The sequence below is a fragment of the Bubalus kerabau genome, chromosome 3 (assembly GCF_029407905.1).
Source record: "Bubalus kerabau isolate K-KA32 ecotype Philippines breed swamp buffalo chromosome 3, PCC_UOA_SB_1v2, whole genome shotgun sequence".
Taxonomy (NCBI): Eukaryota; Metazoa; Chordata; class Mammalia; order Artiodactyla; family Bovidae; genus Bubalus; species Bubalus kerabau.
Genome location: NC_073626.1, coordinates 171,897,662 through 171,923,328, shown reverse-complemented (window position 1 = coordinate 171,923,328; position 25,667 = coordinate 171,897,662). Strand labels below are relative to the sequence as shown.

The window sequence follows — 25,667 nt, the reverse complement described above, 5'->3', positions numbered from 1 at the left end:
AACTCCTCTGTATCTTACTCTTGCCAGACCTTTTCAGAAATGAGTAATTAAATATCATTACCAGGTGTAGACTGATGTAGCTGTCAAACTGCTTCACTCAAAAGACTGTAGCAAAGTAAAATGTAAAGGTTAGTTTTTAAAGTAATTTTGTAGCTGAAATCTTTGAAAGCAAAAAATGAGGGTTTATTGTTTGTTTTTAAATAAATAGGACTTAGTAGGTAATGGCAAAATATTGCAGAAATGAGCATGCTCAAATGGTTCAGGAATTTTTATCCTGGGGAAATAATTCATTCTCAGTGGTGAGGTATTTCTGCTCACATAGGTTCATGGTGGGACAGAGGTGAAATGTTGATTGAATGTACTCATATGCATGTGTGCACATCCTGTTTTATGATAAGTCTTTTCCAGTAACTTGGAATTGCTGGCTGTACTATTTACATAGTTACTTTGTGCCCCAGGAAGATGCAGAGTTTGTATTATTATGCTTTTATTTTAATTAATGTATGCTGATTTTGAAAATAATAGAATAACTTTTTTTCACAAATTATCTTGAGCTTCTCTCTCAACAGAGGATCACAGGCTTTAAAATTTTTCAACACACATCAGTTAAAATGCCAGTTACAAAGACATCCAGACTGTGCAAATGTGAAGCAGTGGAAGGGTGGACCTGTCAAGATTGACCCCCTGGCTTTGGTGCAGGCTATTGAGAGATATCTTGTAGTTAGAGGTACTTTCTATATATGTATATTGTGTGTTTATGTGTACATTTGGGATGAAATGAACATTAAAGGATATATAAATTATCTCCCTGTTCATTGTGTTTGTCAAAACCTAGCATCAGGAACTTGTGTGCTCATTACTTACTTTATATGTAGTATATAGAAATGTTAAATTTTTTTAGGGGTTGACTGCTTGCTTGGATGACTGGGTGGGTGATGGGTTAATTTATGCTGGTGTAATAGAAATGACATTTTGTAATGTAATGTAATAGATGTGACATTTTGTACCTGGCAGTTTTCTTAGATCTTTCTGCTTTGTAGATCAAAGGGTAATATATATGTTTTTCCAGGAATGATTAGATCAAAATGTAATATACATATTTTTCTAGGAGTATGTTAGTTTAACAAGCATATATATAGGTTTTTCTTTGCCACCCAAAATTGCCAGGAATTTAACAGACTTCTTGGGTTCTTAGGGTATGGAAGAGTAAGAGAAGATGACGAAGACAGTGACGACGATGGCTCTGATGAGGAAATAGACGAATCTCTGGTAGGGTGCTATTCCCACCATGTTTTAATGTGTAAAGTTCGAGGCCGATAGCTTAAAAGGATTTTGTTTTTGCTCTGTTTAGGCTGCTCAGTTCTTAAATTCCGGAAATGTGAGACACAGGCTACAGTTTTACATCGGAGAGCATTTGCTACCGTATAACATGACTGTGTATCAGGCAGTACGGCAGTTCAGTATACAGGCTGAAGATGAACGGGAGTCCACGGATGACGAGAGCAATCCTCTAGGAAGAGCTGGTATTTGGACGAAAACTCATACGATATGGCAAGTCTGAAAATGACTTTAGTTTTTCATCAGCAGTTTTCGTGTGTTTTGGAATTCCTATTACTGGCTGGCTTGCATAAGGAGAGAATGTACTCTAAATTCTGTAGTTTGTTATTGAAAGCCACTTTCAGCATTCCATCTTGTGTGTGTGTGTGTGTGTGTGTGTGTGTGTGTGTGTTAGCTTCCTCATTAAATCTACATGAAAATGTGTTTGGGCAATAAATAATCATAACTTGTCTCTACTTTTCTAGTAGCTTCAAGTCTTTAAATAAGTCATAAAAGAACATAAGATGATGTTCCTGTAGGTAGTAGGAAGTTTGGCACCTTTTATCCCTTCGAGGCATTTGGGTGCAGTTTCCTACGTTGCTGATGAATGTCTGCATACTTATTGAAAGAGAGTGATTCTTCCCAGAACCAGCCCTTGGAGTTGGCCTCTCCTAGGATGGTAGTCTCGGGGGGTCTTTGCAGTCCCACTGACATTTCTCCAAATCCAAAACTAGGGAGAGAGGCTAGATCTCAGAGAGTTGTTCTGGTAACTGTGATATCTGTGGCTTGCACTTTGGCCTTAAAGAATAACTTGCAGTTTTAAAATCTACTTTTGGTTTTCATACTCTATTACTTTAGGTACAAACCTGTGCGAGAGGATGAAGAAAGTAATAAAGATTGTGTTGGTGGTAAAAGAGGAAGAGCCCAGACAGCTCCAACAAAAACTTCCCCTAGAAATGCAAAAAAGCATGATGAGCTGTGGAATGGTGAGCGATGCCGACGGGGCAGTGGATTGCCACTGCTGTGGGGCAGTAGACTTCCTGCCCTCAAGGTTTTAACAGTGTTTTATATCTAGTAGTAAAAGCTTTATGTATAATTTATAAAGATATAAATTACTACAAACACTTGGTTGCTTTAAATTGAACAGTGTGAAACCTTATCTTCAGAGAATATTGGGAAAAACTTTTTCATGAAATCAAAGGCAAATTTCATTAGTAGAACATATTCACTAAAGAAGAGATTGGTCATTGGCAGGGTGTCCCTTAGCTTTTATTGTTACTCGTTATAATAGCATGATCTAACAGTTATAGAAGCAATAGAAAGTTTTGCCAGGATATAAAATGACTACCGAAAGTAGTTGACACCTCCCAGTTGACTTACCTTCCTTCGTAGTATTTCCTTCCAGTCTGATTTTGCTCATTTCCAACCTTTTTTTAATATGATGGTAACCATGCCTTACTGATAGGCTGCTTTCCTGGGGGACCACTCCCTATCAGGGGTTTCCAGTCACTGGTGATGTTGAAATTTCCCTGGTCTACAGAAATAAGTGATCATAGCAATTTAGTTTTTCATAGAACTAAGTTTTTTTCAACATAAGAAGGTCTTTATTGTGAGATATTTGTCTCTGTGTTTTCAATATTAAAAAATTGCCCTTTTATGCAGTGATCATGTTGCACTTTTTAATTTCTTTGCTTGGTAAAAGTAAATGATAACAGCTCAGTCTTTTTTTTTTTAATTGCTATTTGTGAGATCTAACAGCAAAGAAATCTGAGCTCCTACTTGAAACTGTCACATTCTGTCATGTCCTTAAAACTTGCTAGTGTTTGTCTGTTTTATATGGTCATTTTAAACTGGATATTAAAAGATCCAGGAAATATCTATTACTGTGAACGTAAATATTTTGTCTTTACTCCTCTATGGCCATTTTCTTGTTAACTGTCTTTCTAGTGTAAAGAGGAAATACAAAGGAGTCAGTTTTTCTCTATAGTGTATTTGTATGGGAGGAAAAGTGAAATTTTCCTAAGCCTGGATGATTTATCTATAAGATAAGGAGAAAGAAATGTTTAAGCTATCAGTACTTATTAATAAGATACTGAGCGTTAAACCTTAATCACTTGTGGTCACTGTTTTAGGCACAATGAGATGATGCTGGCTCCATTAGCTACAACACTCTAACTTTGATCAGCACTTAACTTTGAACTTTTGCCCTCTAGATGGAGTGTGCCCGTCCGTATCAAATCCTTTAGAAGTTTACCTCATACCCACAGCACCCGAAAATATAACTTTTGAAGACCCGTCATTAGATGTAATTCTTCTTTTAAGAGTTTTACACGCCGTCAGTAGATACTGGTATTACTTGTATGATGTGAGTAATGCTGCCTACTTTTGAAGTTTTCCTGTTGCATTGTCATAACATGTTATCTAATAGTTTCTGTCTAGTGGTTGATCAATTTCCTGTTGTACTAGAAAGAAAAACAGTGATTCAGCCAAATAGCGGGAATCCCAGCCCAGTGACTTGCAGTGTACTTGTCAGGGGAGCTTCTCCCTTCCTCTCCCTCCCTGCCCCCACCCCATGTTCTTGGATTAGTTCTCTTGGCAGACTCATAAATTATTCTCTAGCTATAATTTGTCAAATCAAGCAGCAAAGTAAAAATTGAACATTAATTTATTGTAATTAAATCTTTAGGTACGTTTAGCTTAAAGTCCATTTATTCAAGATGTATATGAGGTCAGGCAAAAGTTGAATGCTGTCTTCAATACATAAAAATAATGGAGGGAAGAATGAAGGGGAGTTGGCCTTGCTTGAAACATCAGCTAGTGTGTCCATGGCTGAGCTAGTGCCAGCGGCCTGTGGGGGTTGGGATGTTTCAGCTATGCATTGTAAAAATTGTTGTTTGGGTTGGGACATACCAACGAGAAGCTGTATGTTAGAAGCCAGCAGGGGATATCTAAGCACTCTGTACTTATTTGGGGGTAAAGGAGACGATCAGAAACATAATCCTCATGTTTTACTACATAATAGACTTTTTTTTTTTTTTTTTTTTTTACAGAATGCAATGTGCAAGGAGATTATCCCAACTAGTGAATTTATTAACAGTAAGTTGACAGCAAAAGCAAATAGGCAGCTTCAAGATCCTTTGGTAATCATGACAGGAAACATCCCTACATGGCTCACTGAACTAGGAAAAACCTGGTAAGACAATCACTTCTGTCCTGGTGGCCTTGAGAGTGTTACCATTTGTGTTGGTAACACAACATAATTTGTTACAAAAGCATAGTCTTTAGTTGAGCATATTTAATGGTGTCACTTTAGTGGCCAGACAGGGTGAACTGGGGCCAGTCCTGGGTCTACTTGATAGTGTCTTTATATGTGAAATAGGAAAGAAAAGAAGGATATTTGACCAAAGAGATTTGACTGTCGTCCATCATAAAATTGGAAACCAAAGGTGGAGTTGGTTGATTTGCCAAGCCTCTTTGGGTCCAGACCTACATTCTCAGAGACAATAGGACTACACTGCTCAATGCAGTAACCACAGCCACATGTGGCTGTATTTACATTTAGATGAATTAAAATGAAAGAAAATTGAGTTTTCTAGTCACATTCTCCACATCCTTGCCTGAATTTCCATATTGGACAGGATGGATACTGAATGTTCAAGTGAAGTCACTCAGTCGTGTCCAACTCTCTGCGATCTCATGGACTGTAGTCTACCAGGCTTCTCTGTCCATGGGATTTTTCCAGGCAAGAATACTGAAGTGGGTTGCCATTTCCTTCTCCAGGGGATCTTCCTGACCCAGGGATCAAACCCAGGTCTCCTGAATTGCAGGCAGTCACTTTACCCTCTGAGCCACCAGGGAAGCCCTAAGAAATGCTCTTGGCAGCTCTGTGTCAAGATCTTCCAAAATCGTGTATCAGGAGGTAGCAAGGCCTATGTTACTGCAGCGTTCATTTTTTAAAAAACCACCAGCTGCCTTTTGGCAGTTTTTGAGTGACTTGACAAATGCCAAAACTAAGAGGAAAATCATAAGTTTAGTAAAACCATTACTTGTGTGTGTATGGTGGAATGGGGTGGGCTGGCAGCCTGGTGAAGTGGTGATTATATTTTAAAATTTAGCCTTCCCTAATCATGAAATGTCAACCCACTCCAGTATGCTTGCCTGGAAAATCCCATGGATGGAGGAGCCTGGTAGGCTACAGTCCATGGGGTCGCAAAGAGTCAGACACGACTGAGCAACTGAGCAAATCATGTTATACGTATTTACTAAGAGATTGTTGGGTGGATTTAAGATGATCTTAGATGGACTTGATCTTCGTGGTTGAATTTCAGATTTCATAGTGAATGGCTGCTTAATGTATTAGTACTAAATCACTTAGAAAGTTCATGCAAGAATTATGAAAATTATTCAAAATTAGTTTGAGTAGACCGTTTTTATTGATTACATTGTAATTATTAATGTGTATCATATCAAAAGTTGTTTCTAAGATAGGATTTTTAAGTGGGTTCTGATTCTAATTCAGTTAATAAATTTACATTGCATCTTTTTACAGCCCATTTTTCTTCCCTTTTGATACCCGGCAAATGCTTTTCTATGTAACTGCATTTGATCGGGACCGAGCAATGCAAAGATTACTTGATACCAACCCAGAGATCAACCAGTCTGATTCTCAAGATAGCAGAGTTGCACCTAGATTGGACAGAAAAAAAGTAAGTTTCTCCCATAAGTATTTAAAGTTAAGTCATACTGAGCTTTTAAAATAGTGGGAAAACTACATGTGTGATGCATCTAATTCTCCCTGTTGGTTTACAGACGAGTTCAGTCACTCAGTCATGTTCAACTATTTGCGACACTATGGACTACAGCACGCTAGGCCTCCCTGTCATGTCACCAGTTCCCAGAGCTTACTCAAACTCATGTCCATTGAGTCAGTGATGTCATCCAACCATCTCATCCTCTGTTGTCCCCTTCCCCTCCTGCCTTCAATCTTTCCCAGCATCAGGATCTTTTCCAGTGAGTCAGTTCTTCGCATAAGGTGGCCAGAGTATTGGAGTTTCAGCTTTATCATCAGTCCTTCCAGTGAATATTTACGACTGATCTCCTTTAGGATGGACTGGTTGGATCTCCTTGCAGTCCACGGGACTCTCAAGAGTCTTCTTTAACACCACAGTTCTAAAGCATCAATTCTTCAGTGCTCAGCTTTCTGTATAGTCCAGCTCTCACATCCATACATGACTACTGAAAAAACCATAGCTTTGACTAGTCAGACCTTTGTTGGCAAAGTAATGTCTCTCTCTGCTTTTTAATATGCTGTTTAGGTTAGTCATAACTTTTCTTGCAAGGAGCAAGTGTCTTTTAATTTCATGGCTGCAGTTACCACCTGCAGTGATTTTGGAGCCCCCAAAAATAGTTTGTCACTGTTTCCATATCTATTTGCCATGAAGTGATGGGACCGGATGCCATCATCTTAGTCCTGTGAATGTTGAGCTTTAAGCCAGCTTTTTCACTCTCCTCTTTCACTTTCATCAAGAGGCTCTTTCTGCCATAAGGGTGGTATCACTTTCTGCCATAAGGGTGGTATCATCTGCATATCTGAAGTTATTGATATTTCTCCCGGCAATCTTGATTCCAGCTTGTGCTTCATCCAGCCCAGCATGTCTCATGATGTACTCTGCCTACAGTTTAATAAGCAGGGTAACAATATACAGCTTTGATGTACTTTTTTCTTGATTTGGAACCAGTCTGTTGTTCCATGTCCAGTTCTAACTGTTGCTTCTTGACCAGCATACAGATTTCTCAGGAGGCAGGTCAGGTGGTTGGGTATTCCCATCGCTTGAAGCATTTTCTACAGTCTGTTGTGATCCACACAGTCAAAGGCTTTGGCGTAGTCAATAAAGCAGAAGTAGATGTTTTTCTGGAACTCTCTTGTTTTGTCAGTGATCCAACAGATGTTGTCAATTTGATCTCTGGTTCCTCTGCCTTTTCTAAATCCAGCTTGAACATCTGGAAGTTCATGGTTCACATACTGCTGAAGCCTGTTGGAGAATTTTGAGCATTACTTTGCTAGCATGTGAGACGAGTGCAATTGTGCAGTAGTTTGAACATTCTTTGGCATTGCCTTTCTTTGGGATTGGAATGAAAACTGACCTTTTCCAGTCCCATGGCCACTGCTGAGTTTTCCAGATTTGCTGGCATATTGAGTGCAGCACTTTCACAGCATTGTCTTTTAGGATTTGAAATAGCTCAACTGGAGTTCCATCACCTCCACTAGCTTTGTTCGTAGTGATGCTTCCTAAGGCCGACTTGACTTTGCATTCCAGGATGTCTGGCTCTAGGTGACTGATCACACCATTGTGGTTATCTGGATCATGAAGATCTTTTTTGCATGGTTCTTCTGTGTATTCTTGCCACCTCTTCTTAATATCTTCTGCTTCTGTTAGGTCCATACCATTTCTGTCCTTTATTGTGCCCATCTTTGCATGAACTGTTCCCTTGGTATCTCTAATTTTCTTGAAGAGATTTCTAGTCTTTCCCATTCTATTGTTTTCCTCTATTTTTTTGCACTGATTGCTGAGGAAGGCTTTCTTATCTCTCCCTGCTATTCTTTGGAACTCTGCATTCAAATGGGTATGTCTTTCCTTTTCTCCTTTGCCTTTCACGTCTTTTCTTTTCTCAGCTATTTGTAAGGCCTCCTCAGACAGCCATTTTGCCTTTTTGGCATTTCGTTTGCTTGTGGATGGTCTTGATCACTGCCTCCTATACAACGCCAGGAACCTCTGACCATAGTTCTTTAGGCACTCCGTCTATCAGATCTAATCCCTTGAATCTATTTATCACTTCCGCTGTATAATTGTAAGGGATTTGATTTAGGTCATACCTGAATGGTCTAGTGGTTTTCCCTACCTTCTTCAATTTAAGTCTAAATTTGGTAATAAGGAATTCATGATCTTAGCCACAGTCAGTTCCCAGTCTTGTGTTTGCTGACTGTATAGAGCTTCTCTGTCTTTGGCTGCAAAGAATGTAGTCAGTCTGATTTTGGTATTGACCATCTGGTGATGTACATGTATAGAGTCTTCTCCTATGTTGCTTGAAGAGGGTGTTTGTTATGACCAGTGTGTTCTCTTGGGAAAACACTGTTAGCCTTTTCCCTGCTTTGTTTTGTACTCCAAGGCCAGATTTGCCTGTTACTCCAGGTATCTCTTGACTTCCTACTTTTGCATTCTAGTCCCCTATAATGAAAAGGACATCTTTTTTGGGTGTTAGTTCTAGAAGGTCTTGTAGATCTTCATAGAACCGTTCAACTTCAGCTTCTTTGGCATTACTGGTTGAGGCATAGACTTGGATTACTGTGATACTGAATGGTTTGCCTTGGAAACGAACAGAGATAATTCTCTTGTTTTTGAGATTACATCCAAGTACTGCATTTCAGACTCTTTTGTTGACCATGATGGCTACTCCATTTCTTCTAAGGGATTCTTACCCACAGTCATAGATGTAATGGTCTTCTGAGTTAAATTTAGCCATTCCAGTCCATTTTAGTTTGCCAATTCCTAAAATGTCGATGTTCACTCTTGCCATCTCCTGTTTGACCACTTCCAGTTTGCCTTGATTCATGGATCTAACATGGAGCTTGATTCATGGACCTACCTTAGTCATAGTCTTTGGTTTTCTTCTTATCCATATGTGTTCTCCATATTTTCCTGTCAATCTCTTAGAATCTCTTGAGATTCTTCTTTACTCCAGTAAGAGTCCTCTCCCATCCTCAGTTTCTATAATGATTTTTATGATTGTTTTTCTCTTTTAGTCTCCAAACAGAAAAACATCATCTGTGTTCTTTAACTGAGACTTCCTTTTCTTTCTAAATTATGAACTCGGTCTCCCTTTTATAACTAATGCCTTTATGCTGTAGGCAGAATTAATCAAATCCACATCATTCCCTTGGTGAATCAGTTCAATCAGAAAAGATACATCACATCCCTGATGTGTTCATGTGTCTAAGCCAGTCAGCCCTTGTGTTGCTGACTTCATTTTTTTGTGCTTCTAATCCTGGCCTCACATTGATAGCTCTAAACCACACAGCCCTGGGCTGTTTCCATCCAAGACCTGTCTTGCACTTCCCACACTGCACTGCCTTTTCCTCAGGACTTCTGTGTTCATCTGTGTCTTTCTTGCTGAGGAGTCTTACTCAAGTCTGTCTTTGTAATAAAAACGTCTGTCTCCAGAAGTCTCATGAAAGCCATTAGTAATGGCCTTAAAGAGGGGGGATTGGGAGGAATGAGAAGTGAAACAGAAAAACATTTTTTTAAATCCTGTCTTTGTTCATATCATTTATCATTCTGAAACACAAAGCAGTGGTAGAATTTGGGAATCTGTCAGTACCTTTCTTGGCGCCATGAATCCTCAGTAGATGTTTGCAGTAGTGCTTGTAGGATCTCTGCAGGTCAGAGCCAGGCAGCGGTCTGCTGCTCAGCTATCACCTGCACGGTTACTTCTCCATCATCTGCAAATGTACCCAGCGAGACTTTGTGGAGCCACAGCTCTGAATTCCATTGATGTTTGAGAAGGTTACAGAGATCCTTCCTTTACCATCTTGAATTTTCTGAATATCCCATGGGCTCAAGATAGTAATTACACTCAGCTTTTCTTCACGATAGCAGGATGTTGTTTATGTTTGTAGCACTGCATCTGTATCTTAAACATTTTGAGGTGTGCTTTTTTTAAGAAATAATTTTTAACAATTGAATTGATTCCTTCCCCCGCCACGCCCCCCCGCCCTCCCGCTGAGAGAAATACCACATGTTTATTAAAATCTCCTCACATTTGTATTTGCTTTTGTAGCGTACTGTGAACAGAGAGGAGCTGCTGAAACAAGCGGAGTCTGTGATGCAGGATCTTGGCAGCTCAAGGGCCATGTTAGAAATCCAGTATGAAAATGAGGTGAGCTTAGGAGGCTGTTGACTTGTGCTTGTGACAAGATGGCACTGGAGTTTCTTGGTCCTGTGAAATTCTAAAAGATGATTGGGAAATTTATCTCAGAACCTGAGATTTAGTCTGTTTTCCCTTCAGTGATTTGTTGCAAGTTCTCCATTTTTTGAGGTTACATTGTATAATGAAAGACAGGGGTTTTTTCCCCTGGCATAAAAGCAAGTGTTTGTTTAGGTTGATAAAGTGAAAGATTTTAAATATAACTTTCAAAATCTTCCAACTACTGTTTACTGAGCTACAACTCATATAAATTCACTCTTTTATCATTAAGTTACACATTTCTGAAAATTGATAGATGTATTCAGTCTATAACCACTACCACGTCAAGATAAAGAATAAAATCCCATCACCACAAGAAGTTCTTTTCGACCATTTTACAGTCAGTCCCCAGCCTTTATTCACCTTGACTTTGTTTCCTGTGACCTTGATAAACTTACTGGTTCTGGAAATTTCTAAATTGATCGTTTGGGAGGGTTGTAGATACAGGGCTTGGGTAACTTTTCTATAAAGAGCAAGAAAATAAATATTTCAGACTTGTGGGCCCTTGGATCTTCATCAGAACACCTCAGCTCTGCCTTGGTAGCGTGAACATGGCCCTGCACAATACAGACATGAAACGAGCGTGGCCTTGTGTCAGTGAAACTTTATTTGTAGTCATTGAAATTTGAAGTCATGTAATTTTTACACATTATGAGATACTGTTCAAGAATTTTTATTATTGTAAACTCATTCTTAGTTTACAGACTGTACAAAGCAGGCAGTAGGCGTGAGCTGTAGTTAACTGATCCATGTTGGAGACAGTCATGTCATCAATGAAAAAAGACAGCTTTTCTTTCTAATCTTTGTCTTTTGTTTCTTTTGAGATGTTTTTAAACAGCCAGGCCAGTGCACCAGAGGCTCACTGATTTTGACAGAAATAATCAGATTTTGACAGAAATAATGATTTTCTGTCTACTTTGACCCAGAAGTATTGAGTTTCCTGAGGATGCTTTCCTTTCTCTTTCCCTTAATTTTTTTTTCCTTAGGACAAAACTTAAGTCTTTAGATTTCTAAAACTCATGAACATAACATATAATGTTCCATTACACTGATTGCTAGCTGACTCAGTCACTCAGTCGTGTCCAACTCTCTGCAACCCCACAAACTAATCTGCCAGGCTGAAGAGATACAGTACTTATATGTTTACAAACCCAGATTTCTTATTTATAAAACTGTAAGATCTTTGCCCTAGTCAGCTTGGTCTGCTTGGTTATTTAAACATGCTTTGTCAACTTTTTTTAACTCCGTAGTTTCCTCTCACCAGGCATGAGAGTCCTTTCTCTCTCATCCTTAATGCCTCTCTTCAGGTTGCATCTTACATGAGTCCTAAACAAGTCAGAATAGCATCACACTGATTATTCCAGGGGACAGGATTGAATTACTGATAGAGAAATCATAATTTTATGATTTTCATTAATGAGTCTCACCTGATGATTCTGCAAACATAGAGTCTGTGAGCTGGCTTCGTTGGGGAAGAGGAGTTGGGAGGGGTGCTGGCTTCATATGTGCCCAGGGCCTCAGGTTATAAGCCATATTCAACCGTTTAAGTCAGCTGGTGGCTGTTAGGAAGTCTTTCTCACTAGCTCTAGAAGAAACTTGATCTAAAATGTCAGAACAAAATGGGCTCCATTATCAAATAGAGATGACTGGTAAGCCAGGGAGGAACTAAGCCAGTCTCTGGGCTCAGCAAACCACCCAAGCCCAGGATTTGAAGCTACAGGTGACCCAGCCGCCCCAACAGTGAAAGGTTAGGAGCCTAGACTGGCAAGTCTGGTGCTGCCACTTACTGACTATATGAAGTTGGGCAAGTTATGTAAACTCCCCAGTGATAACTCAGCAAAGGGCACAATAAATGTACCTACCCCATTATGTTGTTAAAATGATTAAATGAGCTAAAATATAAAAAGCACATTATCTGTCACATGGTGTTAATGCTATGCTATGCTATGCTAAGTCACTTCAGTCGTGTCCCGACTCTGTGCGACCCCATAGACAGCAGCCCATCAGGCTCCCCCGTCCCTGGAACTCTCCAGGCAAGAACACTGGAGTAGGTTGCCATTTCCTCCTCCAATGCATGAAAGTGAAAAGTGAAAGTGAAGTTGCTCAGTCGTGTCCGACTCCTAGCGACCCCATGGACTACAGCCTACCAGGCTCCTCCATCCATGGGATTTTCCAGGCAAGAGTACTGGAGTGGGGTGCCATTGCCTTCTCCCATGGTATTAATATGTGTTAGTATATAAGCTTTAATTTTGGAAAGAAAAAGACTTTCAAAATTTCAAATAAGAGAGTTGTCAAACTGTTTTTGTTTTTCAGTGTTTGTTTTTAGACCTTTATGTTTTTCCTGCCTGTTGGAGAGGAAGACATTTTCCTCTACCCTTCTAGATTCTTCTGCCTGGTCTACGAAATTGGCATGGGACAGATTATAGGAAAAAATGAAACAGACTCTTAACTCATCAAAATGGTCAAAGCTCTCATCTTAAATACCACCTTCAGCCCAAAGACAAAAGAGGATGTGGGGGTAGTGGTTTCAGACTTCAAAGGAGAGGAAGGCAATTCACATGGAGCAGATGTTTCGTAAACAAATATTTGCTGGGCCAGGCAGCGACAATGGGACCCAAGAGTGGACTCTGCTCTCAAGGCTCTGTCCCCTGCTGCCCCACCCCCCAAACTGTCCCTGGCCGTCTCTGGCCTGTATTCTTTGCAGATACCACTGGTGATAGCTCTATTCTGGGGACAGGCCCTTTGTCTAATTCTTCTAGGCAGTTAGCGAGTGAGTCAAAGTTTCTTCTCCGTCTTTTGGGCCTTGATTGTTTTCCGCTGTAAGTGATCCACATGCCAAAGAAACATTTTGAGATTGGCAAGTTTTGTACCTCCACATTCCTTTAAAAACTGAGTATGCAAAACCAGAATATCTGCTTTTTTTTTTTTTAAGAAGCGGCTGGGTAGGATGAAGATCCCTGAAAAGGTCAGGTTGGTCTGGAGGGTTGCTGGTCACCCAGTGCAGGGTGACTTGTCAGAGCAGCTGTGCCCTGGTCCTTCCTCTCTCACAGAGACTTGCTAGAATGAAGGTGGATGCAGTGATTCCCATGTCATTTAATATTTTAAGTTGAGTCATTTTTCCTGTTAGAAATAACAATATTGGGATGAAGAAAATAGGCTGCTTTGATCTGTGATTTCTGTTTAGCCTGGGGTAATTACCCTGAAAGGAGATAGGGATAATTGCTTTAAAGCACCCTCTGGTGGACGCCGGGTATTAATGCAGTTTTTTTCTTTGCTGCCTTTTCCCACCTTTCTCCAGAGCTGACAAAAGAGACAAAGTCCTTACTGTCACAGAGCTTTTAGTTTGGGAAGGCCAATACACACTCATTCACTCACGTGCACATATATATGTTAGGATGTGGGCTGAAGAAAACTAAAGCAAAATAAGAGCATGATGGGGGCGGGGGTAGGATGGTGTAAGTTGACACTTGAGCAACAGTTAGTACTCTTACTTCCCTGGTGGCTTAGAGGTATAAAGAATTCACATACAGTGCAGGAGATACGGGTTTGATCCCTGCTTTGGCAAGATTCCCTGGAGAAGGAAATGGCAACCCACTCCAATAGTCTTGTCTGGAAAATCCCATGGACAGAAGAACCTTGTGGGCTACAGTCCTTGGGGTCAGAAGAGTCAGACACAAGTTAAAAACTAAACCACCACAAGCATTACTATCTAGGGGAAAGACTATCTCTTAGCAAAAGAGAAGTGAAGCAAAAAGCCCTGAGGCAGAATTCTTGTCCTGCTGAAGGATGACGGTAGCTAGAAGGTGTCAAGGGATCACACGGGACATGCAGGCCGAGCTCAGAACCTGAGCTTCTGCTTGAATGAGATGTGGGGAGCCTTTGGAAGGCATGGAGGAATGACGTGAGCTTGGGCTGTATGAGGATCACTCTCGAGCTGTTCGAGTAGGATGTGAGGTGTGGAGACACAAGAGACCGCTTAGCAGGCTTCAGCACTGGGCTAGATGAGAGATCCTTTGGTTACCAGTTTAGCACAGATTTTGAAGATGGGGTTTCCAGGGTTTAATGGAGGGTTGTTACATGGGATGCAAGAAGGGGAAGAGACACGGATGGCTCCAAGGCTTTGGTTGCAGCAGGAGGTAAATGCTGATAGCAGTTAAAACTGTGTACTGACTGATGTGAGCTGGGGCAGGAAGCGTTGCCAGGTCCAAGCAGGTAGCTGTTTGGAAAGTTACACTTACTCAGTGGACTAGATCTAAGCTAGTGGGGGTGCCTTTAAAAAAGTAACCATGTTAATGGTAAGATAATGCCCATTATTTACTAGTAATCAGTAAGTGAAATAGAACCTTCCTAACAGGACTGTGGTTAGAATAAGCTTATAAACAGAATAAGCTTATAAACTATGGTATAAACTTGTCATTAGTTGCATATCTGATTTATGGTGTGAGCACATAGGACATGAAAGTTAATGATGACTGCCAGGATCATGTGACTCATGGAAGAGGGGTTTTTACTCAGTGCTCCCCCTTTGGAGCTTGTTTAAAAATATCAGTGCCCAGGCTGTAAATCAGACCTCCCAAATCAGACTCTCCAAGGCATGCCACCACCATGTATGTATCCCGGCTCTTGGGAGACTCCAGGGCACCCCGGATCTGAAGCAGCACCAACGCACTCTGAGTTAGCCCTGTGAGTGCTGATGTGGGTTCAGACCTTCGTGTTTTTGTGTGTGTTTTATTCAGCAACCTCTGTTAAATGGCTAATATGTGCCCAGGCACTATAAAGGATACAAGGTGAACTAAAGTTAACCCAGGTGAGGTACGCCATTAGCATAGAGTGAAATCATGGCAGTGTAAGGTGATGAGTCCTTTTGCAGCCAGAATGTAAGTTCTGAAAAAGGAGCAGAGTAACTGGAAAAGCTACAGAGGCTTCTGCTGCAGAGTGGACATGGGAACTGTTCTTGGACCAGGGGAACAGTTCACAAAGAGAGAAGGGAAGGGGATCCCTTCCAGACACTGCCATCTATCCCTGAGGCCAGGGCATGAGGCTACAAGACTAATCTTGTCAGTGTACGAACTTAAACCATACAATTTAAATGTTGGGGCCACAAGGAGTGGGAAGTGATAAAGGGCTCTCCATCTAGGTGACCAGGACTGAGGGAAGACAACAGTTTGGGGGGTAGGCTTGAATATATCCTGATAAACAATTGCTATTAGTATCGACTTTGCCAAAAGGTCAGCAGGTTAAAAAAGGGGCCAGCACAGATTGTAAAATTTCCCTTGTCCTGCTTTTGTTCCTCTGTAGGTTGGCACAGGTCTTGGGCCTACACTGGAGTTTTATGCACTTGTATCTCAGGAACTGCAGAGAGCTGACTTGGGTCTCTGGAGAGGGGAGGAAGTAACTCTTAGCAATCCAAAAGGTAATAACTCATCTGTGAGTGTGTCAGTTTGCCATTATCAGGTAAAGGGCCCATAACAATTCATTATATATGTTTAGCTTACAGTGGAGGGCCAGGACCTCTGACATTTCTTTTCACCTTTGTTTTCTCATTTATCCAATAAGAGAGGCCCTTCCAGCTCCAGAGGACTTCATTCTGTGATCTACTGACTGATCCTGAGAATACTGAATTTCTTAAATGTTCTTAATTACCGGGTTTTGCCTTGTTTTGTGAAATGACACCTAAAGTTTGATGATTTACTTGTTTTATAGGAAGCCAAGAAGGGACCAAGTATATTCAAAACCTCCAAGGCCTGTTTGCGCTTCCCTTTGGTAGGACAGCTAAGCCAGCTCATATCGCAAAGGTTAAAATGAAGTTTCGCTTCTTAGGAAAACTAATGGCCAAGGCTATCATGGATTTCAGATTGGTAAGTTTAGAGTTGTTTTTCTTCAGTTCTGTTATACTTCTGTGCCAGTCCCTTAATCCCCTACACTTAATGCTGTATTTTAAGAGAGCACTTTCACAAGTGTTAATGTGCACATGAATTGCTTGGAGAATTTCTTTGAAAATCCAGTTTTGGTTCAGCAGCTCATGGGTCAGGCCTAGGTTTCCACATTTCCTTACCAGCATCCAGGTGATACCCAGATGCCAGTCTGTGGACCACTCCTGTGGTAGCAGAGGTTCAGAGAATCAAGGGTGGCTTGATCTCTGGGGGATCTTGGTTGAAAAAAATGAGCTGTTAATTATTTTTGAAGTTTCATTTTAATTAAAACTAATTGTTTCTTTTAAAATTCTTGTTTTGAATGTGCAGTAATACAGGCTACAGTAGAATTATGTTCACTTGGTCCAAAATAGAGTAAGCTGCCTCTGAACATCTCTTGGTGTTGAGGTCCTTATGGAGAATATACGTCCATTATTGAAAGCTTCCTTTTTAGGGTCAGTGTTTAAATAGAAATCTTTAGTATTCAGTTTTTTTTTCACTGTCAGGGCCCCAGATTGAGTTTAAATGGGGACAGTTTTATATAATAAGAGAAACAGTTTTTAAATTTGTCGTCTTCACCCCCGCCCCCCGGGGATTATTACTTCACCTTTTAAGATGACTTCTTGGAGTGTCATTTAAAGAATGGAGGCACTGCTGCTGCTTTCAGTCGCGTCCAACTCTGTGTGACCACATAGATGGCAGCCCACCAGGCTCCTCCCCGCTCCCCGCCATCCCTGGGATTCTCCAGGCAAGAATACTGCAGTGGGTTGCCATTTCCTTCTCCAATGCATGAAAGTGAAAAGTCAAAGTGAAGTCGCTCAGTCGTGTCCAACTCTTAGAGACCTCATGGAGTGCAGCCTACCAGGCTCCTCCGTCCATGGGATTTTCCAGGCAAGAGTACTGGAGTGGGGTGCCATCGCCTTCTCCCATGGAGGCACTGTTAGAAGCTTAATGTGACTACAGCATTTGCATCTTCTCTTTTAGGTGGACCTTCCCCTGGGCTTACCTTTTTATAAATGGATGCTCCGGCAAGAAACTTCGCTGACGTCACATGATTTGTTTGACATTGACCCAGTTGTAGCCAGGTCAGTGTATCACCTCGAAGACATCGTCAGACAGAAGAAAAGACTTGAACAAGATAAATCCCAGGTAGGCTTAGAAGATAGGGTCTGTGTTAAGTGATTTCTGTTCGACCTGGTTATTATTTTATATTGGAAGAGTTTAATTGTTATTATAACAGGTGAAACATGATTTTACAGTGGGTTAGATGGCCTGTAATAACAGCAGATGATGAGTAAGCAACTTGACCAGCAAATAAAATACACCCCTAACTAAAACCATAGGGCTTGTTTATTACATTTTAGGTGGACATTATGTATCCAGGCCCAGGGCTTCCCTGGTGGCTCAGAGGGTAAAGTGTCTGCCTACAGTGCAGGAGACCTGGGTTTGATCCCTGGGTCGGGAAGATCCCCTGGAGAAGGAAATGGCAACCCACTCCAGTACTCTTGCCTGGAAAATCCCATGGACTGAGAAGCCTGGTAGGCTACAGTCCATGGGGTCTCAAAGAGTCAGACACGACTGAGCGACTTCACTATGTATCCAGGCAGATACTCTGTCATATTGAATTCTTTCAGTAAGCATTTAAATCAATAAAGCTATTCTCAGGACAGCAGATTGATTTTCTGAAAAGATGGCTTAATTTAGGAACAACCCATTTGTTTCTAGAGAAATTTCAGGAAGGTATTTTTAAAGGTCATTGGTGGTGGTACTATTTCTGTTGAGATTTCTCTGTTAGATCTCATGAATAATCTTGATCTTTATATCATTAATGTATATTCTTCATATATTAACAAAATTAAATAATTTGATTCAGTCTGAGAGTAATAGGGTTCTGTATCTGACATTGGAAGAAGACAAAATTTTATTTTTTGAGAAGCGGCATAGAGTCAGACGTCTTTATATTGGGGCAAGTAACATGGACCAGTGATAAATCAACTCATATATTTTGTAAACTGCATAAAATAAGAATAAAGAATTAAGATTCTATAGCTAGGCAAAACATTATGTTTCAGGAGCTTATTGGAGATGGGGCTTTTAGAGTACCTTTTTGTCAAGAAAGATGATTTTTAAGAATTTTCTCTCCCATATTTATTGATAATTATTAATGGTAATTTTTGGATAAACATTTATTAAGAGAAATTCATTTTTAAAGAAGCCAGATCCATCTTTTCTATATAAAATCTGTTGTTTTAGGATTTTTAGAACCAGTTAGGTTTATGCTTACCAACTTTGTAAAATTTAAACTACTGTAATCTTATTCAAGATCATCTCTTAGGTAAATAAGGCAGTACCACCACAAACCACCCCTCCTCAAACTTCTCCCCCCACCAATAAAGTACAATTCATGACCCTGTTCCAACAGCCTTACATGTATTAATTCATTTAATCCCCTGTGAAATACACATGTTTTTGTTATCCCTACTTTACACATTTACGCACTTACACATGATAAACCCAAGGCAGATAGTTTGAGTTGCCTACCCAAGATCACTTAGCTGAAATACCTGAGAGCTGGACTTCAAACCCAGGCTCTCTCCTCTGGAGGCCATGGTCTTAGAGCTTTTACAAGCTCTCTTATGTATCCTTGTCTCCTGTGTAGTCTGCTGCATTGGGTTCCTCAGATCTTTTGAGATTTGTTCTTCTAATGTTTATATTCTCATGTTACCAATTTAAAAGTGTAAGATGCATAGCAAAAGAACCACATTCCAGAAAACTTCAACCAGAACTGGAAGACTGGTGGTATTCTCAAATGTATTACCTCGTTATTTATAAAGCATACAGATGGAACAAGGTGTCCAAGCTGAGCGTCCACTTGGTAATTTAAATTCTAGAAAAATACGTGGAAAATGGGCTAAAGTGTGGCTCTTAATTTAATATGTAATATGTAAAACGGCTAATCCCTTTTAAACATCTCAAGGACGTTCTGTATATTCTAGATTCCTATCAATAATAACGTTGTTGAGAGCTTTCCAGTGGGAGAACATTAAAATGAAGAGTTTTTATTAAGTCCTTTTGCTGACAAGCATTTCAAATGAAAAATGGAAAACCTTCCTTGTGTGTCATGAAATGATGTACCCAAATTGAGAGAGACATAAGCATGTGTTTTTGCAGAAAAGCAAAAATTCTCAACAAAGCATTTTACCTTAATGTTAAATAACTCTGTCCCGCCCCGGCTCTATGTTTTGAATTATCTGGAATCCTAAGTGGCTTTCAGTTTCCTCTTTTAAAAAGTGACTGTTAACCAGAACTTCCTAGTCTTTTTTGTTGTTGTTAAGTGATTACTTTTCTGCATCTTGACTGTCTAACCGCTATGAATTTCATACCCAGGGGCATCTTTAATTCAGAAAGTCATTTACCTTCTTTGTCCTGACATCTTATTTTCAAAGAGAATTTGCAGTTGTGTGTGTTGGTCTTTGATTCAGAAATAATATTTTATGTAAGGCCTTCAAAATCTTAAGCATTTTTAAAAAGTGAGTAATGCAAACTGCTATTAACATGCATCTATCTTTAGAGTGGGGCTTGACTTTTCTTAGGAATTCGTTGAAACCATTTTCATCGCAGTGTTGCTGTATGAATGCAGAGTTGTTAATGCTGGGCCTGCAGTAATAGAACGAAGGATCTCTGGATGTTCTTTAGATTTGAGCTTGCAGGGAAAACAAGTTAACTACTTTGACTAGAAAGTACATTATTTGTATTTGCAATTTCCTAGCTGTGTTATATTACTTATTATTTGCTACGTACATATATTGGAATTAGCACTCCAGTATTCTTTCCTGGAGAATTCCATAGACAGAAGAGCCTGGCAGGCAACAAACAGTACATGGGGTCCCAGAAAATAGAATACAACTGAGTGACTTTTTTTTTTTCCCCCTTGAATTCATTAAGATTAGCTGAAAATTTGTGAACAGTTTGTCTGGCTTTAGAGCCTGCACTCTTAAATCAACCATTATGCAGACTATTCAGTTCAGTTCAGTCACTCAGTCATGTCCAACTCTTTTCGACCCCATGGACTGCAGCACGCCAGGCCTCCCTGTCCATTGCCAACTCCCGGAGTTGACTCAAACTCATGTCATTGAGCCAGTGGTACTATCTATTATGACCTGTGAAATCTGTTTGAGTATGGTCAAACTGAGTAGCAGACATCTCATTTTGAAGGAACACTCAGTCTTGTTTTCTTATATAAGAATAGTTGGATTTTGAAGTGTTTATGATTATTTCCTATGTGATCTCAGTGACTTTGTGTAAATTATAACAAAGAACAGCCTAAGAGCTAAAGAAACTTATGAAGTTTATTATTTATTAGCCTTTTATTTTATAAACACAAACATGAATGAGTGAATTATTATTTGTGACAAACACCCTCCCCCACTTTTTTTAGACCAAAGAGAGCCTCCAATATGCATTAGAAACCCTGACTATGAACGGCTGCTCCGTGGAGGATCTGGGATTGGATTTCACTCTGCCAGGGTTTCCTAACATTGAACTAAAGAAAGGAGGAAAGGATATACCGGTCACCATCCACAATTTGGAGGAGTATCTAAGAGTGCGTACTGGCCACATCCCCTGGAGAGAAGGCCAGCTGTGGTCACGTGGGGTGGGGCCGACTGCTATGAGGGAGGGTGGGTGATCCGGGGAGCACAGGTGCGTGTCTGGGAGCTGCTGCAAGGACTGGTTTGAGACCTTCAGTGCCTGGGGTGACTACATGAAGTCCCTTTTTTCAGGCCTTAACTTCTGTTTGCACTTGATACATTGTCAGGTATTTCACAGTGCCTCATGTATAGCTGTGACCTCTCTGCCTTCAAGCTTGAATGCCATATAATAACATCATATTTTCTTAGTTTAAGAAAAACATGAGTGAAAAGGAACATCCCTTGTGTTGTCTCTCCTCAAGCCACTTAACTTGACCTCATTGCCTTTGATGCTCTCCATACCTGTGTAGAGATGTTTATGTTTGTTTGCCCTCTCACCATCCTTGACCCTATTTATTAAGGAAAAACAATTTTGTACTGATCCAAATTATATTTTAGATTGCAGTCTATACGTCTTTATCATCACTACTTTTGGAAAAGTTTCTTTTGTTTTATTCCTGACATTAAATGGAAAGAGCATTGGGTTCTAGACAGAAAGCCACCTACAGCTCTGAGGCCAGACTTTTCCAAAATTAATTGTGACTCTTGAAATGTTATTTTTAATTCTCAATAACATTTCATCCTCCTGGGAAGTTTCATCTGTTTTTAATCTGATAAGGTAATTTGTAACTCACAGGGATATTATATAAATAAAATTTTAAAACACACTAAAAATAAATGCATGTGGCATTTTTTACATTTTCTTAATGGCCAGACCCTGAATCAGAAGTTGACCTGACCTATCTGTTACTTACGCAGTTTTCTGGAACATATTCTAAAGACCTTGGAATTTTTTTTTTTTTTTTTAAGTAATCAGGAAGGATATTTTGCTGTACTTTGCCAAATATTAAATAGGAAAGAAACTTGAACTCTGGTCACAGATTTTTAAAGAGACTTTTTTTTCTTTTTTGCAGCTGGTTATATTTTGGGCACTAAACGAAGGTGTTTCCAGGCAATTTGATTCATTTAGAGATGGATTTGAATCAGTCTTCCCACTCAGTCATCTCCAGTACTTCTACCCAGAAGAAGTGAGTAACTTGTGTGCAAAAGAAATGGTCATCTCTAGTTCCATACCTGTAATTATCTTAGTGAGGTATCTCTGTACTTTTTAGTCAGATACCCTATTGTTATGAGCAAATAAAATTGTGGCACGTTGGGCTTTAAGAGGGTAGTTAGGGAAAAATAAGATCATTTCCTGAGTGAGGAAGAATATTCATTATGATGAGAGTATTTTCTGTATAATATATTTTCTGGCTGAATCTGCACATCTTTGAATGACTTAGCATTTTAATCTATTATTTTTATGTCCACTCTGATTTGCTACTTATTGAAAACGTGTGTACCTGGCACCTTTAGGCACTAAGTGTCACCTGGAATTGAAAACAGCAAGGGTTGCTTTTGGAATTGGATCCTGGTCCCCACTACCTGGGGTTTCCCAGGTGGCTCAGCAATAAAGAATTTGCCTGCCAGTGCAGGAGATGCAGGTTCAACCCTGAGTCAGGAAGATCCCCTGGGGAAGGAAATGGCAGCCTACTCCAGTATTCTTGCCTAGGAAATCCCATGAACAGAGGAGCCTGGCAGGCTACAGTCCATGGGGTTGCAAAGAGTCAGATACAACTTAGTAACTAAACAACAACCTCACTGATTAACTATGTGACCTTATCCAGATTTTCATATATAACCTGACTGACTCGTTCATAAAATTGAGGTAAACTCTGTCTCACTGAACAAGATACATAAAGTACCTGACAGTGAGTAACATGTAGTAGATAGCAAATTTCACATGTGCGGAATGGATTTTCTCAAAGTAGACAAGTCATCCTGCAAATGGGCAGTCGACCAGGTGAGGGATGGTTTAATTGGATACTGATGTTAGATTTTTATCCTAAGGACATGAGCATTTCTTTCTTTCCAACATCTGTCCTGTATTGACTGTCTTGGTCCTAGACAACCATCTGGCATAGAAGTGCCTTTGCAAAGCGGGAAAACCTCCCTGTTTGCTGTTGGTTCAGCTTTCTTCTCCCACTTCTCTCTCCTGCTCAGTATTCTCTCTGTTAGCTTCTGTTATTGTGTGCCCTTGTGTTTCTAAAAGTCAGGATTTCTAAAATCTCTCTGGTCAGAGGTAGATGATGAAGTTAAAGCCTCTAAAGAAATTGGAAGAATTAGGTAGGTTTTGGTTCAGTTAAAGGCTTCTCTAGAACCTAGTCCCTGCAGATGGTCAGGGCACCTGTTACTGTCAGCTACAGAGAAGAGTGAATCTGTGATTAATAGTGGAAGAGCACGTTGTATAAAGAGCACCAGGTAGAAGCTTGTGGACTTCGTATCAGCACACCACAAAACAGAACGTGTGCCGCTTCACTCAGTTGTGTCCTTAGTAATCTGTTGCCCTTGTTTAAACACACAGCTGGATCAGCTTCTGTGTGGTAGTAAAGCAGACACTTGGGATGCAAAGACACTGATGGAATGCTGCAGGCCAGATCACGGTTACACTCATGACAGGTAAGGCCTGGGCTCTGCCAGGTTTCAGATACACACATAGGTCTAGATTTTAAAGTTTGTTTACCTATTAAAGGAGGCTTTCCAATATTTTGGCTTCATATTTCTCAAGACTGGGACTTGAGGACCGAAAGGGGTTTTGGGCTTTTTTGCCCTAAGTGTTTCTGTGAAAATGGGCAGGATAGGCAAAGATGGGGATGCTTTTGTCACCCCATTACCCATTTTATGTACAGTAGAGTGGAAATACCTGTAACAGTCCCAGACAAGTCTCATTTATCACCAGAGTAACCATTCCATTTGAATTCCAGCTGTAACAACAGAACAAATTTGTGTGCATTTATAAAGTGAATTCATATGTAGTCATATTTACATTTAACAGTCTCTAGCTCATTGTAAGTCAGAAGTATATTTTAATAGGATGAGATAACTTTGATGTATTTATTTCTGTTGTAGTCGGGCTGTGAAGTTCTTGTTTGAGATTCTCAGTAGTTTTGACAATGAACAGCAGAGGTTATTTCTCCAGTTTGTGACAGGTAGCCCACGGTTGCCTGTTGGAGGTGGGTACAACTATTGATTTATTGTAGCTGTGTGGAGGGGGGTAGTGAGAGAGAGTGTGTGTGTGCATGCAAAACTTCAGTGCCAACAGCAGGATATTTTTTGACTTACAAGTGCCTCTTAGGTCCCTGGTGACTCAAATGGTAAAGAATCTGCCTGCAATGTGGGAGACCTGGGTTCAGTCCCTGGGTTGGGAAGATCCCCTGGATAAGGGAATGGCAACTCACTCTAGTATTCTTGCCTGGAGAATTCCATGGACAGAGGAACCTGGTGGGCTACAGTCCATGGGGTTGCAAAGAGTCAGACATAACTGAGCAACTAACACTTTCTTCTTCTTTCTAGTTGTATAATATTGCAATGTTAAGTTTTCAGTGTACTAAGAGATAAGAGAGATCACTAGCAAGGCAGTTCATAGAGACGCTTACACTGAAGTAGGATTGCTCATGTACATGTAATGCTGCTTCCCTCTATTCAGGCTCTCAGGCATTTGTACATTTTATAAACCCTTAGATGAGAAGTGGTTCTAAAGTCTTGTTTTTTTCAGAAATGAATCCTAATATGGGTTGAATTGACACTCTTTAAAAAACATAAGGAAAGCATAAAGCAGTGTTTGCCGCCATGTTATAGTGACTTTGGTAATTAAAGCAGGTACCAGAGTCCTTACACTCAGTGTAGCTTGAATGGGTAGAGTTCATTACCCAGGAAGAAAAAGTGCCTTCTCTGTGTGGTCATTTTGTGCAGCAGAGCAGTGTGGGACGTTTTCTGATGGAAGTAGATAAGAAAGGGTGCCTATGCTTGTGATTCCAGACCGATTCTCCTCATGGTTGAGACACGAGTTTTCCCTGTGCTGTCTGGCGGGTGTCCTGTAAACTTACCACATTCCTTTGTCCTTCTTCCTTCCCTCTTCATCAGGCTTCCGGAGCTTGAATCCACCTTTGACCATTGTCCGGAAGACCTTCGAATCAACAGAGAACCCAGATGACTTCCTACCCTCTGTCATGACCTGTGTGAACTATCTTAAGTTGCCGGACTATTCAAGCCTTGAGATAATGCGGGAAAAGCTGTTGATGGCTGCAAGAGAAGGGCAGCAGTCGTTCCATCTTTCCTGATCGCATCAGGAAGCGTGGTGTCTGCCTGTTACAGCAGAAGACAGCAATCATGATTTCTTTTCTAAATGTGTCACCTGAGTCAAGGAAACATGTTACGCCTTCTCGTTGTAGGAAAATGGCTTGCAGAATATAAAAGAGACACTTGGTTCCTCTTCATTAATGGCCCCATGGACTTAAAGTGATCAGGCCCTAAAACGTTGTTGTGATGAGGTTTCTTTAGCAAGTTCTTGTTTAAATTATCATTTATTTGACGAGTGAAGTTTTTAACTTGCTTTGCTGTGTGAAATTTAAAAAAGGGATGTTTTTCCAGGCTGAAACAATAAATGTCGCTGTGCAGTTTAATTCTGGGCTGTGTGTATCCATCTAGCTAAGTCTGCAGTTTTGCTTCCTCCAAAGACAACTCTTGTACAGAAATTCAGGCTCACGTGTGTTTGACAGAAACAGTTGAGCAGGCGAGCTCTGTGCTTTCCGCTCTGTGCCCTCCCACCCCTCTCGAGTTTGCCCACCCCGACCCATGTACTGTCTGTGCTGCTCACACAGGTTTTGTGTGTACAAAATCCACAGTTGGT

At 40.4% G+C, this 25,667-nt stretch overlaps 1 protein-coding gene across 14 annotated transcripts in view; it reads left to right on the top strand.

Moving 5' to 3' along the window:
• Positions 1-25,440, top strand: part of TRIP12 (thyroid hormone receptor interactor 12) — a 151,254-nt gene extending 125,814 nt beyond the window's left edge. For 9 of the 14 annotated variants that reach the window (XM_055573669.1, XM_055573679.1, XM_055573678.1 and 6 more), the window contains 16 exons: positions 555-727; positions 1,196-1,269; positions 1,352-1,551; positions 2,176-2,303; positions 3,531-3,682; positions 4,368-4,510; positions 5,867-6,023; positions 10,153-10,251; positions 15,637-15,751; positions 16,042-16,196; positions 17,235-17,399; positions 20,689-20,853; positions 21,853-21,966; positions 23,343-23,437; positions 23,888-23,991; positions 24,902-25,440. In XM_055573669.1, the coding sequence (XP_055429644.1) occupies positions 555-727; positions 1,196-1,269; positions 1,352-1,551; positions 2,176-2,303; positions 3,531-3,682; positions 4,368-4,510; positions 5,867-6,023; positions 10,153-10,251; positions 15,637-15,751; positions 16,042-16,196; positions 17,235-17,399; positions 20,689-20,853; positions 21,853-21,966; positions 23,343-23,437; positions 23,888-23,991; positions 24,902-25,098 (2,236 nt within the window). In that variant the 3' untranslated portion in view covers positions 25,099-25,440. The remainder of the gene's footprint in view (positions 1-554; positions 728-1,195; positions 1,270-1,351; positions 1,552-2,175; positions 2,304-3,530; positions 3,683-4,367; positions 4,511-5,866; positions 6,024-10,152; positions 10,252-15,636; positions 15,752-16,041; positions 16,197-17,234; positions 17,400-20,688; positions 20,854-21,852; positions 21,967-23,342; positions 23,438-23,887; positions 23,992-24,901) is intronic. The other 5 variants (XM_055573671.1, XM_055573681.1, XM_055573680.1 and 2 more) reach the window with 1 other exon arrangement.
• The last annotated feature ends 227 nt before the right edge of the window (positions 25,441-25,667 follow it).